The sequence below is a fragment of the Pleuronectes platessa genome, chromosome 24 (assembly GCF_947347685.1).
Source record: "Pleuronectes platessa chromosome 24, fPlePla1.1, whole genome shotgun sequence".
Lineage (NCBI taxonomy): Eukaryota > Metazoa > Chordata > Actinopteri > Pleuronectiformes > Pleuronectidae > Pleuronectes > Pleuronectes platessa.
This window is the reverse complement of record NC_070649.1, coordinates 561,738-578,879: the sequence shown is the minus strand read 5'-3', so window position 1 is coordinate 578,879 and position 17,142 is coordinate 561,738. Positions and strand designations below refer to the sequence as shown.

Sequence of the window (17,142 nt, the reverse complement as noted above, 5' to 3'; positions counted from 1 at the left end):
GGACCTTACAGATCACAAGTTTGTGTTTAAAATCATAATTTACAATATTAACCAGGAAGTCACATTCACAGAAACCTGCAGAGACGTAGAGGTGTGGGAAAAGAAGGGGGGGGGGCTTCACCCAGGCTGCAGGAGAGGGGGGGGGGGCTGATGGATGAAAAAATGCCCTCCCCCTCGTGGTCTCTCAAGTGAGTAATAGAGGCCGAAATTTCATTTTGCAAGTGGCTGATTTAATGATCCAAAGGGTAATTAATGGCCTGATTATCTTAATGTTAAATATGGCCAGCAGCAATTACACTGACCTCCTGTCTGTCAAGGTCTGGCCCCCACTCTCCTCCCAATTAGGTCCTGTTCAGAGGTGGGGGGGGGGGGGAGAGAAGGAAGGAAACTAGAAGCGAAACGTAGTGGAAAGAGAGATATGAAGGAAGAGGTAAAGAACGAGGGATAAAGAAAAGGAGGTGTAGAGAGGGAGGTGCATTTCTTTGGCCGTCTCTCTGCTGCACCTCCTGCTGGATGGGAGGGAGGAGTTATGTGATTGGGCCGGCTCCCACTGTTGTCATCATCTCTTTATCTTCTGCTGTGGTTTGATTCCCCCGCTCGTCCCCCTCGCCGAGCGCCGGGCGCTCCAGGTCTCATTAATGTCAGAGACGTGGGGGGGGGGGGGGCTCATCACTGAAAACACAGTGTGTTACGTCTCCTGCTCAGCAGCACAATGCTTCACGAGGAGGACAGACACTTGGTGACGTCCCTCAGAGGACAGGGGACAACATGGCGCCCTGCAGCTGGGGGGGGGGGGGGGCACAGTGTGGACCAACACCAGGCGTGCCAGCTCCTCGCTGCCACAGGGACCCGGTTGGTACCCACCACCAAAAGACTGGCCGTCCTCTAAACGCTCCCATTAACCCTGGTGGCCCGCGGTCAGCCGTCATCACCTCAGCTGGCTCGCCGCCCGGTGCCGCCCCAGCTGAGGCCCCTGCTGGAGGGGCTGCTAAGTTAGGGCACGCTGCCCACCACGCAGCCCCCCCCCCCCCCCCCCGGCACCGTCCTCCCACAGCTCATTGTTTTAATTATCTGTCGAGTGGCAGAGTAACACCAGCACCCAGGGCTGATCAGGCACCAGGCGGGAACAGGAAGTGACAGAGCTGCTAATCCGGCTGCTGGCCACCGCACTGGGGAGGTGGAGGCGGCCATGTGCCCCCCCCCCCCCCCCCCCGCCTAACACTGACCTTTGGCAGTCTGTCGCAGAGGGTCAGCATCTTGGCCTGTGTGTGTTCTCTCACTCTGACTTCCTGTGGTCTGTGGTTCTGCTGTGGTTCTTTCTACTGGGACCAGTTTGTGGGGAAGTCGTGGACGTTCCTCAGAGTCACAGAGGATTCTCAACGTCTGTTCAAATATTGAATCAACGTTCAGCTTCAGACGTCTTCAGATTATTTATCTCACAGTTTTATTATTGACTTGAACTGGTCCTGAATGTGGAATGACCCAGACGTGTCTGTGGAGCCCGTCAGGAGAAGAGGTGTCTGGTGGAGGCGTGGAGCCGGATGGCGTGGTGGTGGTGGTGGTGGTGGTGGTGGTGATGGTGGTGCAGCGTGAACAATAGGAGGAGGTGGAGATTTGTCGGTACTGAGACGTCACACCTTAATTAGACAGCAGAGAAATGAGCAGGAGCTAAAGGATGAGCGGGCTGAGTCTCAGCCTCACGCACTTAACACCGGGCCCCACATGACGAATGCTCGGCCGGTAATAACTCAGCAGCAGGTCGGTGGAGCCGGGCCGGCAGAGGGACGGGGTAACGGCCCTTTATGGGAACAGATTAGTCTTGTTCCCCCAAGAAAAGGCAGCGCTAACAGATTTAAAATTAGACCGGGGCTTTTAATCTGGGCCGGGGTGCAGGTGCAGGGGACGGGCTCAGGGGAGCAGCTGGGACAAGGGGGGCAAGGGGGGCAGGAGGCCCACATCACAAGGTAATTGCCCCCCAGGGTCAGAGGGAATGGTGGGGGAGGAGGGGGGCAGCCCTGCCTCGTACCCCATAAAAACTGATCACACACACACACACACACAGTGTGTGATGCTAACACAGATTGGACTGGTGCGATGTGACGGACACGTGTCACATCAGAGGAGGAGCCATCGTTAACGGACCTGACACCGGACGATTTAAAGACTCGCTCATCGTTATTAAACTCTGTGTCTGTGTGTGTGTGTGTGTGTGTGTGTGCGTCTGTGTGTCGTGGTCGCAGACGTGTGTTTGTTTTCTCTCGGTTTATTTTTTCGTCATGAATCTAAATCTCTGCTCCAGATTTTAGTTAAATTCTCAAACATCGGTTTCACTGGAGATTTAAATTGTTCACTGATCAGTTTGTTTCAATTTATTTATGATTTATTTATTAGTTTTCTCTTTGTTAACCTGTTGATTTGTTTCCAAACGGTGGATCATTGACCATTAGATTCAGTCACAGAAATGTTTCCTGTCTGTCGGGTCATATTTTAAAGAGTAAAGATTAATAAGTAAAGGTTGAAAAATATTGATAAAGGTTTTAAATGCATCATGTGTTCAAAACTCGGATATTAAATCATCTTCAAAGTGTGATGGAGACACAGAAAGAAATATAGTATAAATATAATATTGAAATTATTCAATATTATATTTATATTATAATCTTTATAATATATAGAAAATTGAATAATCAGGTTAAATGTCTGAGATGAGATGACGTCTTTTTATGAAAAGAACGTTTTTAAGATAAATAGAATCATGTTTTTATAAATAACGAATTTCCTACGATATCAGACTCCTGCACAGTGTGTGTGTGTGTGTGTGTCTGTGTGTGTCCGTGTGTGTTCAGTCTGAGCCGAGCTCTGTTTCATCTGCATCAGTTAACTAGCTGATACCGCCTGCCATCATCTCCTCGCCATTATCTGCAGCCCCTGCTGATACGAGTCGGCCCCACGGGCTGCGTTTCACCAACACACACAGTGACACACACACAGGGACACACACACAGTGACACACACACAGGGACACACACACAGTGACACACACACTCTCCTCCTGACAGGCAGTGCCAGTGCAAACGTTAAAAATAATTGGCCCCTACATTCTAATTCATCTGTAAAAGGGAGGCCTTGATTAAATTAGTCCTAATAGACATTATTTTGTACATGACTGCTCGCCGCTGCCCCCCCCCCCCCCCCCCCGCTCGCCTAACAAGCCCTCCAATTTACTATTGACATTAAGCCGGCTGACACGAGCCAATCACAGGGCCATTCATTCTCTGTCATCGCGGCGAGGTTATGCTAATGTGAACTAAAAGCACAAACTAAATGCACATTCTTTATGCCTGAGTCATCAGATTAACCCCCCCCCCCACCCCCCCACCCCCCTTATTTTAATAATGAAGAAATAAATAACGCTCTCCACATGCGTGACTCCGTCCTGCTCGCCGGCGGCCAGCGGCTCCTGGAGCAGGAATGAATCTGCCGGCCCCCCCCCACCCCCCCTCACCCTTTGGCTAATTGGCTCAGTCGGCAAATTGCTCGTAGAGTAAAGAGAGAGAGGAAGTGGACGCAGAGCGGTGTAATGTGTTTGGATGGAATGGGTTCAGGGCGAGCGGCGGCCGGCTGGTGAACACTCACACAGCGGCTGCTTGTCCAGAGGAATCCTGATCCTGGATCTGATTCCTGATCCTGGGTCTGATTCCTGATCCTGGATCTGATTCCTGAGCTGCGCAGACGAGACACACGACAGGAACACGAGCGTAAGACACGTTCTCAGATCAGCCATCAGGAACAAGGCTTCCTGAATGAACACTCCACATCTGTGTCTGGTTCCTCAAGCAGGAACGTGTCAGGTGGTTCAGACCAAACAGGAAATGACCTCACGTCTTCATGGACCTCGGTGGGACTCACTGACTCTTTCCTCTGATTTGAAAATCTCCCATTTCTACCTTTCAACTCCTAATTAATTTGTCCACTGCATTTTGTGACTCTGTCTCCGTCCCTGAGCTTTTACATTAACCCAGCTCTCCCCCCCCCCCCCCCGGAGTCAGACAGGTCCACTCATCTACGTCCAGCTCATTTAGTAGAAATGTCAACGTCTCCTGGGGCCACGAGGTCGGAGCTGTCGGGGCCTCGGAGACGTTTCAGTGCGATGACTGAGACAGAGGACGTGTCCAACCAGAGGCTCAGATACGAGGGGGGGGGGGGGCAGGCTTCTGATGTTATACGTCCCCCGTCTCACTGGGGCTGATCTGAAGCCTCTGAGTCAGGATGGAGCTCAGGGGATATCCTCCGGGACCAGGAACCTTTAGAGGAATCCAGGAGGTGGATCTGTGTCAGGATGAGGAACCAGGTTTAAAGGTTCAGGATCCACTGGGTTGAGACATCTAATATTTAAATATGAATCAAATAAAACAAACAAGTTCCAGTGGAATGAGGCTCAGACCACTTCCTGTAAATCTATTTGTTCAGTTCTGATTTCCCGACTTCACTTCCAGAACTTCTAGATCTCTTCCTGTTCCTGTTGTGAACTGAAACTCTAGAAACACAAACTACACAACATGTCCACACTCTGTCTCACAGAGTTCACGTGTGGACACAGATCTAACGTCTGTCCCCGGAGACGCTCCAGCCGTTCAGAATCAGTTTATCTGGATCTGACCTGGGTGGTAAAGATGCTTTAAAGGTTTTAGATTAGAGGAGGAGTCGTCCCTCTTTCTTCACCTCCTCCTCCTCCTCCTCCATCTCTCTCTCTGAACCTCCGTCTTTGTATCTGTGCGGCGTTGCGTTGCGTCTCAGTCCAGAGGTTTGGTCCATTCCTCCTCCACCTTTTCTCTCACTCTTCCTCCTCCACTCATTTGCATTGTCTCTCCCTCCTTCTTTCATTTAACCCCTCCGTCTCCATCTCTTCCTCTTCCTCACCCAGCCCTCCTCACCCTCCCTGTAATTATCTGTGCTCATCCGAGGGCAGCTAACGACCCACTCACACAGCTAATTGATTTCAGCCTCTTCTCCTCTTCTTCCCTTTTGTCTCTGGGACTGTAAAATAAGAGCAGGAGTGATTCTGGGTGAATTCAGCGTGGACTTCCCTCCTCCGCTTGTGAGAGGGAGCGTGTGACGGTGATTCATCACCAGCTCGGGCAGTTAGCTGCTGCTGCTCTTATCCTCGCTCTATCTATCTATTAATCTATTAATTAGAGGGCTAATTAGGCCAGAAGAGGAGCCACTGACACCATGTCACTCTTAACCCTGTTTCCTACCGCTCATTACCTCCCTCTCTCTCGCGCACACACACACACACACACACACACACACACACACACACACACACACACACACACACACAGGCTGTAATTAATGACTTCTACAGCCGTGTGTTGGCTCATACATCTCCGCTCGAGGCTCAGACAGAAAATCCTCTTTTTAGTCTGAATTATTCTCAACAACACTCAATGATTTTATTTTGAAGGATCCAGGTAAAATTCTGAAACTTCCTCTAAAGAATCAGTTAAATGTTCACGTGTTTATTTCTACTTCCTGAAGTTCATTAAAAAGCAGTTTGAAAATGTAAAAGTGAAACGAGCGTGTTCAGGTCGTTATGCTAATGAGCCTGGTGTGATGATCAGTGTTGTGTTCAGCTCCATGTCCACACTCTGTGGTAGTGGATGACCTGACACACACACTCTCACACACACACACACAGACACACACACACAGTGATCAGAGGGGAGCAGCTGGCGGGACGTCCAGCAGAGGTCAGTCAGTCGGTTCGGACACACACCCTCAGCCTTTGGACGGACAGGAAACTCGGTGTGTGTGTGTAAACATGCGCACACAAAGGAGCCGCTGAGGGGGAACGTCCACACACACAAACACACACACACTCACACACACTCTCACAATGAGGCCAAACAACAGGCAGGAAATCAGAGAAGCACAGTGGGCCCAGTGTGGGTCCCTGAGTGACCCCAAACAAAATCACATTACGCCCCAACGTTTCCAACAGGGACGCAAACAGCAGCTGATGGAGCTGTCAATCAACACATCAGAGAAATCAAATGTGATGATTAGAATCAGAAGAATCAAAAGAATCAGAAGAATCTGTAAAGAGTCAAATTCAAAACTCTAGAAGTCATAGAATCAGTAAATATGAACTCAGGTTAGTTTAGAATCAGTAAACTCATTGTTCCTCTGGTTGTTGTAAATTGTTTCTTCTAATTTAGGTGACACATTACAACCCTCTGGGCTCAGTGTGTGTGTGTGTGTGTGTGTGTCTGTTTGTGTGTTTCTATCTCACCAGGACTCATGTTTAATTATCTACCCAGCATGCCTCAGTGCTAAAGCGCAGCACTTGGTCTAATGGGATGTGAAAAGCGACACACACACTAAATATGAGTGTGTGCATTCAGTAGACACATGTTAACACATACTGCCTCACAGACACACACTCACACACACACACAGTGTCGTTAATTAGTGCAATTAGCCTCTCCAGTGTCCAGAGCTGTGATATCAGGACTCGTTAGTTCATGATGACAGAGAGTCACTGTTTACTGCAACACACACACACACACTAGATGTACACACAGACACAACCAGAAACACATGGACAACAAACACACACACGACTCAGCCTCTTAGCAACTCCAGTGGTGAGAGAAGGAATGTGTGTCCTGGGTCCAGTGGCCTCACATTTCCTCTCCGTCCTCCGGAGGACAGAAGAGCAGAGCCCCGCTGAGCGCACACACACAACCACACACACACACACACACCCACAGACACACACTGAGCGACACCTCCAGGCTTTGTCCGGGGGCTGTCGGCCGTAGTCTGGTGCCCAGCCTCCCTGCTCTCTCTCTGGGTCGGGGCAGGAAGGAGAAGCCCCCGGGACATTCCGTGATGCTAGCCACTGCCCACCACCCCCCTCCCCAAAACACACACACACACACAGACAGACACACACAGGTCTCCAGGAAGAGAGTTAATGAGATTCTGCAGGTTGTCTGTGTGTCGTGGTCTTTTCCCACAGTTTGTGTCTGAAGCTGAAGATTAAAATGTGACGTTAACGGGTTGAAACCGAAGAAGTGTGTGTGTGTGTGTGTGTGTGTGTGTGTGTGTGTGTGTGTGTGTGTGTGTGTGCGTGCGTGCCTGCGTGTATGTGTGTGTCCCAGAGGAGCTGTGGTTGTTTTGTTGTGGGGGGGGGACAGCTCAATATCTCTCCCCTGGGTCCTTCCCCCCCCCCCCTCTCCTTCTCTAATCCCTGCTCTCTGAATGAGCTGCTGTTTACATGTGGGGGGGGCTGAGCTGAGATTAGAGTGATCAAATCTGTGGATTAGACACATCAGCAGTTCATGACACTCGATCTGTGAACAATGTGTCCACGTCCCCCCGTCCGTCCCTCTCTGTCACACTGTGTCTCATTCTGCACCGACGGGGGGGGGTGCTCTTTATCTCTCTCTACACGTGGAGCTAACAGAAGGTGATGGGTTCTGTGCTCCGTGGACCAGTTCACCTGACGCCATGTTGGACGTCACCGACTCACAGAGAATCCAAATAATCAAAAGCTTGAATTCAAAAAGCCTGAGAACAGAACCGGGGCTTAAATTAAACTTTTCACTTCTTTAGAATCAATATCAACTAAATACTGATCTGAAGTGATGGTTGACCAGCTGCGTGTCCTCAGGTCAGATGATCTCTTGACGCGAGCTGGTTTTATTTTGAAGCAGTCCACTTCCTGTCAGTGAACTCTCTTCCTGTGTGGTCAGGGAGGAGCGGGAGCGCTGGATCCGGGCGAAGTACGAGCAGCGGCTGTTCCTGGCGTCGCTGCCGGGCACCGAGCTGACCCTGGGCCAGCAGCTGCTGAGGGCCACGGCCGAGGAGGACCTGCGCTCCGTGGTGCTGCTGCTCGCCCACGGCTCCCGGCAGCAGGTGAACGAGACGTGTGGCGAGGGGGACGGGCGCAGCGCCCTGCACCTGTCGGGACGCAAGGGCAACGTGGTCCTCACGCAGCTGCTCATCTGGGTAAGAGACGCTGGGCTTTTATTGTGAAACATCTGAGCAGGAAGTTTGATTCAAAGGAAGCAGTAACAGATTACACTTAGTAATGTAGTGTTCAGTAACTAATCCCAGAAGAATACTCTGTTACTTTGACAGCTGGGCATCGTCCACTGAGAGTTGGTTGGTGCTGTGTTTAAAGTAATGTGTACTCAGTAATAGATTACAGTACTGAAGCTGACGCCCTCTCTCTCCCTGTCGCTCCAGTACGGCGTGGACCTGATGGCGAGGGACGCCCACGGGAACAGTGCGATGGCGTACGCCCGGCAGGCCAACAGTCAGGAGGTGGTGGACACGCTGGCTCAGTACGGATGTCCTGACGAGCGCTTCCCGCTCATGGCCACGCCCAACCTGTCCCGCCGCAACACCAACCGCAACAACAGCTGCAGCAGCAGCGGCAGCACCGCCCTCATCTGACCTGCAAACACACACACACACACACATCTGGGAGAATCCTCATCGTTCATTTTGGGAACCACTACCTGTTGTGACTCTGGAGCCCCGCCCACCTCACCTGACGACCACCTGACGGCTCGTCCAGACTGATGTAAAGGTGACGCCATGTTTGGGAGAAGAAACCCAAAGCATGCTGGGAAATGTGGTCTACGGGTGGCTCGTCATTGGTTGATCGGAGCTCCTCGGGAAATAATCACATGACATATGGCGTCCAATCAGGGCGCAGTCTGACGCTCTATGGACATCATACCTCATCACACTACACGGCCAGTTCCTGTCAATCAAGAATCCTCGAAAGACTTGTCCGGCTCAACAGCCAATCAGAATCCACGCCCTCTTTCTTGCCTAAACATATCGTCAATGACATGAAGACGATATCAATGAACCGTGGGAGGACCCCCCCCCCCCCAGACTCCGCCTCCTCCTGCCGCTTTGTGTTTTTTATTTCATGTGAAAAATATCTAGATGTAAAAGTTTTAAAGAAAAATCACAGATATCGGATCAGTTGTTAGCGTTAAACAGAAAAGTGATAGATCGCATGTTTTCTAGATCCAAGACGTTTCCCTGGTTGTGAATATTTCCCCCCCCCCCCCCCCACGTTCACGTCTTTCAGTTCAGAACTTAATGAAACTTTGAGACTAATTCTCACATGAATGTCACATCCGGAGAAACTCGACTCATCTCACTTGATTTGCAGAAGATTCGATGAAGACAGTTTTTTTACTTTCTGAAATTAACAATTCCTCAAAAGGAGATCCATCTAATTCACGTTTTATTTAAATCTGTCTTCAAAATATCTGCAATTTAGTTTTCTTTTGAAGGACTCGATGAAAAGATGAAGAATCTTTTTGTTTGTTTTAAACCGGATTCACGTGCAGGTCAAAGGTTCGATTCCCTGAAGTTTTAAAAAGTGTGAAAGTCGAGGAAGCAGCTACGAAGCAAAAAGGGAAACGATCGGCTTCTTCTTCTTCAGGTGTTTTATTTCTTGATCCGACGATGAAACATGGACGTCATGATGTTTCCGTGTATAAATATTTATCTGTTGTAACTGTTGACATCACAGCGGCTTCCCTCTCAGTCTGTGTCGTCCAATCAGACGCCTGATCTGCTCAGCGAATCACTAAGAAGGGCTCCTTATTCTTCTTTCTTGTAAATAGTTTCCTCTTCCTCTCTTTTCTTCGTCACCTCCTGTGTTTCGTCATGTATGTAGAGAACACGTGTACTAAGCGTGTGCCGCCATGTCGGGTTAGAAAAGGAACATGGACTGAATGTCGCGTGTTCAGAGCAGGAAACCAGCGTCTCAACCTGTGGTCCCTTCACTTCAGAGAACACCGCCCCCTAGTGGGCCGCAAGCTCAACCTGAAATAAAACCATCTCCTTTACGAACGTCACTTAAAAGCTCAGGAAAGTTCAAATAATAAAAACACTACAAAATAAAACGACTCAAAGTCCAGAACACAAATGCGACAAGTTAAAGTCAGGACGCTAAACGTTTCCGTATCCAGGTGCCAAAAGGGGAGGAGCCACCGGTTTAAAGACCTCAAATGAATCGTGAATGTTGAAAGTTAATTTCAGGTGTTTTCACATTTAGACAAAATTGTAAAGAAGAAAAAAAAAAAAACATGGATGTAGAAGTGACTGTTTAGTTTTTTTTCGTAGCTGGATGTAAAACGTGTCGACTGAACGCTAACGATCAGGAGAGAAGCTCCTCAAGGTCATGTGACCTTTTCAATCTTTAAACTCAGCTGCTGTTTCATCCCGAACGTTATCGTGAAGCAGCGGCTCAACCCGACTTTGTATCCAAGCAATATTCAAAATTCACATCGTTGTAACGTCAACACTGACCTCGCTGCAATATTTACATTGAATACACTGCGTGAACAGTCAGTCGTCAACGTAAACACTAGCATTTTCCTCTTAAAGCCTTTTTTATTTTATGTCCCAGCTTCGTCTCGTACGTGCCACGCCCCCTTTCCCACAGGTCATCTCAAAGATGGCGTCTTATTCACTAAGGGGCTGAACTTTGTTTTATTTTGTGTTTTTGTGTCCAACATGTCCCTCGTCCGTCTTCAAGAAGGACGAAGGCAAAGACCTCCGTTTATTTATGACAGAAATGCACTAACTCTGATTCAGTCCGTCTTCAACCCGAACTCTGTCCACTACAGTTTCCTGTTTTTTGATTTTCACGTTTATTAAGTGGCAGCAGCTTCTGACGATTTCTTCATAACGGATTTTTTTATTTTTACGTTCTGAACTTGAACATTCTGTGTTTGTTTTTCTTAAACTTGACATAAACATCAAAAGTTGAAAACGTGTAAGGCTTGAAACAGCCAATCGCCAGCTAGCGCCCGTTAGCTTAGCAACAAGCTGCGTGTTAGTGCACTTGTTTTCCTCAAACTAAAACCAAACGTGAAAAGTTGAAAAATGTTTTGAGACTAAAAACCTCCTGTGAAGCTCCAGGTGCAGCTAGCGTGTGTTAGCTAAACTAAGCTAATGGTCATTAGCGTGTTGCAGTGTGTTTTCTAGCTGTTAGCTCTGCTAGGATGAAGCTCTAGATAGAGCGACTGAAGCTGCGTGTAAATAGATCCGTCGCTTTCGGAAGACGCTGCTCGTCACTTGTGCGTAAACTTCAAACTACAAACCAAGAAAACACAACTGTGCGGTCACCATCTGGTTTGTCTGGTTGTGTTACCTCATGTGTGCTTTACCTTGAGCCCCCCCACTCCCGGGCTGCCCCCCCCCACATTATTTATAAACGCACCTAGCCAGGAAGACTCCGCCCACTCTAACCTATGTTTTTGTACTTTTCTCTCTGACCCTTCGAGTCCATCCATGTTTTACTAGAATCCTTTATCATCCAGACACACTATTGTTATTCTAATTATTATTATTGTTATTGACTTTTGTTGGCTGTACAGTACCGTTGTTGAAAAACTTTACCTAATACAGAGTCTTCTACTGTAATGTGTCTCTTTTCAATAAAGACGAGAATAATGCTTCGTAAGATTTTCTCTCTTCTGAACGTTTGTCTTCATTTCACGTTTTTCTGTTTGGTTCAGCAGCTGAAAGAAGAAAGTGACTTTATAACATGATACAGTAATACAATGATTCTGTGCCTATTTTTGTGTAGTTGTAATTTTTTACTCTTGCAGGGTTTTTTGTTTCTATGATTTGATAAAAATAATCTAAATTAAATTAAAATCTTAATTTTTGATTTATTGAACAAAAGTAGAATTGTCTCCTCAGGTGAGTTGAACTGTTTGATTGAGAGAAATGATTCTGACACGTTTGTGAATTTCTGCAGTTATTTGTGAGGATGATGAGATGATGAGATGATTTGACCTCCAGGACGTCACGGTCCGATTTAAAGAACCTGCAGAACTGTGTTTCCTCCTTGTTGACATGTCTGACACCACAGAAGCAGAAGAGGAGGAAGAAGAAGAAGACACTGAGGTTTACTTGATTCATGATTTCTGTTGGAGGAGGAGGAGGAGGAGGAGGACCTCAGCTGATCCCATGGTCTCATTTATCAGATCACACTGATTCTAACGTGTCACAGGATGAAGTGTAAGTCAGCGTCTGATTCCTCTGAACCTCACACTCACACTTCTGTTCACCGATGTGACGACACCAACACTTTATATATATATTTATAAATCACAAGCCTCAGAGATCACAGCTGTTCATGTTTTACTACTTCACATTTTGTTTGACTTGGTTTTTTAAATTGTCAAAATCAAATTGTGAGATCTAATAATGCAGTTTCCTAGATTTCCCACAATGCAGCACATGTTCATCTATCATTACAATTAGTGAAATAGTTTTTTTTAATCTAATACAAACTTAACTTTACAATGGTGATTATTATTATAATTAGTCATTATTTAGTGTCATTTCCGGTCAGTATCCGAACGCGGGCAGCGTCATCACTCAGGTTTGTTGCGTCATTCTGTCGCGGACGAGCTTTCTTTCTTTTTAATGTAAAAACACGTTTAACAGACAATTCCACGACGTGGCGCGCGTGCACGTTGTGCCTTTTTTAATTCTGTCTAAAAAAGCTGTTTTTATTTTGTTCGGAGGATTTTAAGGAACCGAAGGAGCTGAGTGAGTGTTTGTGTGTTTAACGTTTGTTTCTCACGCGTGTGTTTTTACATTTGTGTGTCTGTGTGTGTCCGTCAGCTCCGAATGGACCACAGTTGTCGCGGATGGCGTGACGTCACAGGCTGCAGCTGAAAGGTAACTTCTGTTTGGATTTTTCACTTTTTCTTCTTGTGAAAAATACAAATGAAATTAATGAGAATAATAAATAATGAGAATAATGAGTGCTGCTGCTGAGACGTGTGTGTGTGTCCTCCTGGTTCGTCACGTGTCACTGAGCCGCAGCCTCCACGTATTTAAACATTTATTTCACTTTGATTTTAAACCTTTTATTCGCTGCGTCTGATCCTTATTTTCTCTGTAATAATAAATATAAGATGAATTCAATTAACAGTTAATTCACTTGGTTTCAATAGAATTAAAACCAAAACCTCAAAGTAAAATAAACTGATTTAGCCTGAACAAATATCTTCTTCCGGTTATTTATGTAAATTAAATACATTTAACTAAAACAAATAGTTTCTATCACATTTGAAAGTTTTCATATGAATTCGCATGTGAAGGTTTGTGGCCTTTCAGAGAGTCGGGCCTTCAAAATAAAACCCTGACTGGTTCTAAAGCAGCGGGTGAGCAGATGGTTTGTGAAGTTGTGTTTATTCTGAAGGAGAACAAAGTGGACACGCAGCTGGTCACATCTGCTCAGGCTTTAATTCACAACTTCATCTTCAGGAAAGTTAGTTTCATGACTTCAACACAGTTTCATATAAATAAATTAGCAGCGTCACTCTGTCCGGAGAAAAAGAATCAAAATGAAAATGAAGCCGTTTGAGGAAAGTTTCAAATCTTCAGACTCGAGCTTCGAGAAAACGGATCCAGATCCACAACGTCTCAAATGACGTCATGTGCTCAGTTTGGTCCCGCGCGTATTTACATGGGGGGGGGGGGGGGTGCTGTCTCTTCTCCATCCTCCTCTTCATCCTCTTCATCCTCTGCGCTGAGTCTTCACGCACAGTTTTTCACGATGACACTTATTTTTCTGAACACGCACTTCCGGGTCAAGAGTCTCTGTCTCGTGCTGACGCTTTTAATATTTGTTATTTTCTGGGTTAGGGTTAACCACTCCGAAGTGGAGGAAACGGCGCGAACTGGTGTTGAACAGAGAAACGTTCGATTCCCGCTGGATCTTTTAATACCGTGTTCATCTGTGAAAACCAAACCGCGGCAGGAAAAGGTTGAATTTAAAAATGTCTCAGTGACATTTGAGCCATAATTAAATCGTCAGAGTCAGAAATGTAATTAAAGCTTCGTTAATGTGATCTGTCACAAAACGTCATGTCTCTAATTGAAGCCACGGTCCTGGGGGGGGGGGGGGGTGGGCTGTAATTACAGGAGTTCTATTAAATATGTGATCGAAGCTCTTTGTTTGACCAGTTTACAGATTTGATCTCTAATCTGGGAAAGGGTCACGTGGTTGAATCCTGTGAACACAGTTCGAATCCAGCGGGCCCACATGAGAGGAACTGGTTTCACTGGTGATTATTAAGAGCATCAGCACGGGACGGGCTCTTCTTCTTCTACGGTCGGTTCTGCTCCATCTGCTGGTGCTGACTCCTGATGGCGAAGCGGCTCACGTGCACGGGGATCGGCACCACGATCTTCGGGTTCCGGGACGGCTCCCCGGACTTGTTGTTCACGTTTCCGGCCTTGACCCGTTTCCACTTGGCGCGTCGGTTCTGGAACCAGATCTTCACCTGCACCTCGCTCAGCTTGAGCGCGTGCGCGATCTGCGAGCGCTCGGTGAGCGACAGGTACTTCTTGCAGTGGAACTCCTTCTCCAGCTCCAGCAGCTGCTCGCTGGTGAACGCGGTCCGCCGCCGCCGGTTCTTCCCCCCGCTGCCGCCGCCCGCCCCGGAGCCGCCGGAGCCGTGCAGGTGCGGGTTGTCCTCGAGTCCCCCGGCCCCGTCCCCGTCCTCCTTGTGGGACAGCGAGGGGACGTTGTCGTCGGAGCTGTAGTCCAAGTCACTGTCCATGGAGAAGCTCTCGTCCTTCCGCCCGCTGTCCTCGTCCTTCGAGTCGTCTTTGCTGAGTCCTCTGCCTGGGACACAGTTCACCAGTTAGGACAGACACACACATGAACAACACAACATTAACAACTGTGTGAGTTAAACCAGAGGATAAACACAAAGAATAAAGTGTGTGGAACAGAATGAGTTATTATAAAGTGGTGCTGAGTGGAACATGAACCCAGAGGTGAACGTGTGCGGGCGCGTGTGTGTGTCCGTGTCCATCATCATCACATCAGTGTTGATCACAGCGGAACACGCGCTCTCCACGGAGTTTTATTTTTCACGCGTAATTACGCACGGCGCGTCTCCGCCGCGGCCTCTGTGAGAAACGGAGACTCCGCGTCTGTCACAACGAATTCATCCACGGACACGCGCCTCGTGATTTATCATCAACCTGCTCGAGATCAATAAACAACTTAAATTATATAATAGTTATAATAAATACAGTTTTTATCATTTAACTGAAACTCAGATTTATACTTGATTAATTTTATTTATGTTCAAGATCAAATCTGTTTTTTAGATTTAAACTCAATGAAACAGAACATATTTAAATTCACTCGTTTACAACGGATAGAAGTTGATTTAAAAACGAAGAAATTATCAACTCATAATTAATGTTTGTCTAATATTTGTCGATAATAAGAAATAAAAAGATGAATCATTTTTTAAATCTTTCTTCACGTGAGAGTTAGTTTTAAATTAGTTTCTGTTCAAATCAACGAGTCAAATAATTTTTCATTTAATCATTTTCTTATAAATAATAAAAACCTGAATCTTTTCTAAATTAACAAACAGATTATTTAAAAACGAGATTTAACGGAACTATGATCTGTGATGATTTAGATTAAAGTGTCTCCGATTGTTTCCTCCGGTCGTGCTGTCTGACTGAAGCCGGCCCGGGAGTGCTCTCCCCGGGCGGACGGGGAGCAGGGAGCCGCCTACCTGTGGATGTCTGCACCGGCTCCGCGTCGTGGAAGCCGTGCAGCGACTCCTTCTGCAGGAAGCCCTTCCCGTCCTCCGCCTCCAGCCGCAGCTCCTTGTCGAAGACCGCGTGAAGCGCCTGGGAGCCGAACTTACGGGCCGCCTCCTGGTGCTGCTGGGACGGGGAGAATCCTCCGGGCAGCGCCGCCATGAGCGTGGAGGTGAGCGCCATGCCCTGCGTCAGGCCCTGCGCCAGGCTGGAGCAGAAGCCGCCCTGCAGCCCGGGGATCTGCGGGTGGTGTCCGGCGGGGAGAGCCTGCTGCAGGGCCGGGGGAGGCGGGGGCGGCGGCTGCAGCACCACCGACCGGTACGGCATGAACATCGGGTAGCCGGTGTACACGAAGTGTCCCGGGCTGGGCTGCGGGGGCCCCCCGATCAGAGAGTCGATGCTGAAGGCGGTGGTGCTTCCGAGTGGCCGCTGCATCACCATGAAGGACGAGCTGAACGCTGCGCTCATAGGACCGGCCGCTGCAGCCGGAGGAGACCGGGGACGAGGCGCTGCGGGCGGCTGCGGAGAGACAGGAGCCCCGGTGGAGACCCGGTGGAGCCGCCTCGGTCTGGAAGTTCACAGATGCGATAATCCGGTTAAAGTGAAACATTCCATTGGGTCCGCGGCTCAGGGAACTTCTTCTTCTTCTGTTTCTCCTTCTCCTTCTTCTTCTTCTGTTTCTCCTTCTCCTTCTTCTTCTTCTTTAACCAACAACCAGCACGCACCGCACCGCACGCACCGCACTCACCGCTCTGGAGAACCGAGCGTCCCGCGGCTCCACTTCAACTTGACCGGACTCCGGTGTCTGAGCAGCGGACACTTGTCCCTCTGTCTCCCGCTGAGCCCGTGTGTGCGACCTGTGTGCGTGTGTGTGTGTATATGAGTGTGTGAGTGTGTGTGTGTCCGCTCTGCGCGCGTCCAGATGTGTTTGGATTTAAATTACGCTCCTGTGCGCGTCTGCTCCAGGAGAGCCCCGCCCCCTCACCGTGCTCCGGCCCCGATTGGTGGACGGGGGATGACGTCAGAGGTCGCCTCTAGTCCCCTGACCCACTCAAATACTCTCACTACTAAAATACTCTCACTACAAAATACTCTCACTACAAAAATACTCTCACTGCAAAATACTCTCACTACTAAAATACTCTCACTACAGTACTACAAACCGGACTCCCCCCCCCCCCCCCCCGGGCGTTGAGCCCATGATGAAACGCGGTCCCTCTGTTCTCTGCTCCTCTTCGGGGGCCTCGACCTGTTTGGACCTGACGTCACTTTCAGCTTCATCGTTTCCTGCAAGATAATAAATGATTGACAGGAAGTGAAGCACGTCATTTTGAGAATCAATCATTTCAATAAATCTCAAAGTAAATATGAGTTTTCTGAAAGTTTCGTTGAACCTGAGAATCTGCTGGATTTACATCAATCAGTTCAACTTGTATTCTGTGACAGGATCACATGATCATTCACACAAGATGAGAAGAAGAAGTAATTCAAACAGAA

General features: G+C 48.1%; 2 protein-coding genes across 3 annotated transcripts in view; one reads left to right on the top strand and one right to left on the bottom strand.

Moving 5' to 3' along the window:
* The window catches only part of agap1 (ArfGAP with GTPase domain, ankyrin repeat and PH domain 1), an 87,503-nt gene extending 75,985 nt beyond the window's left edge, over positions 1-11,518 (top strand). Inside the window, exons 18-19 of the mRNA XM_053417092.1 lie at positions 7,764-8,019; positions 8,260-11,518. Of these exons, the coding sequence (XP_053273067.1) occupies positions 7,764-8,019; positions 8,260-8,469 (466 nt within the window). The 3' untranslated portion in view covers positions 8,470-11,518. The remainder of the gene's footprint in view (positions 1-7,763; positions 8,020-8,259) is intronic.
* A 2,662-nt stretch (positions 11,519-14,180) lies between these two features.
* Positions 14,181-16,113, bottom strand: gbx2 (gastrulation brain homeobox 2). 2 transcript variants are annotated; one of them, XM_053417094.1, is made up of 2 exons: positions 15,597-16,113; positions 14,181-14,701 (listed from the first exon to the last, which is right to left on the bottom strand). In XM_053417094.1, the coding sequence occupies exons 1-2, from the start codon at positions 16,111-16,113 to the stop codon at positions 14,181-14,183; spliced, it is 1,038 nt and encodes a 345-aa protein (XP_053273069.1). The 2 variants fall into 2 exon arrangements, with proteins under 2 accessions (XP_053273069.1, XP_053273070.1); XM_053417095.1 differs by having other exon boundaries at positions 14,626-14,738; positions 15,612-16,113.
* Positions 16,114-17,142: the final 1,029 nt, after the last annotated feature.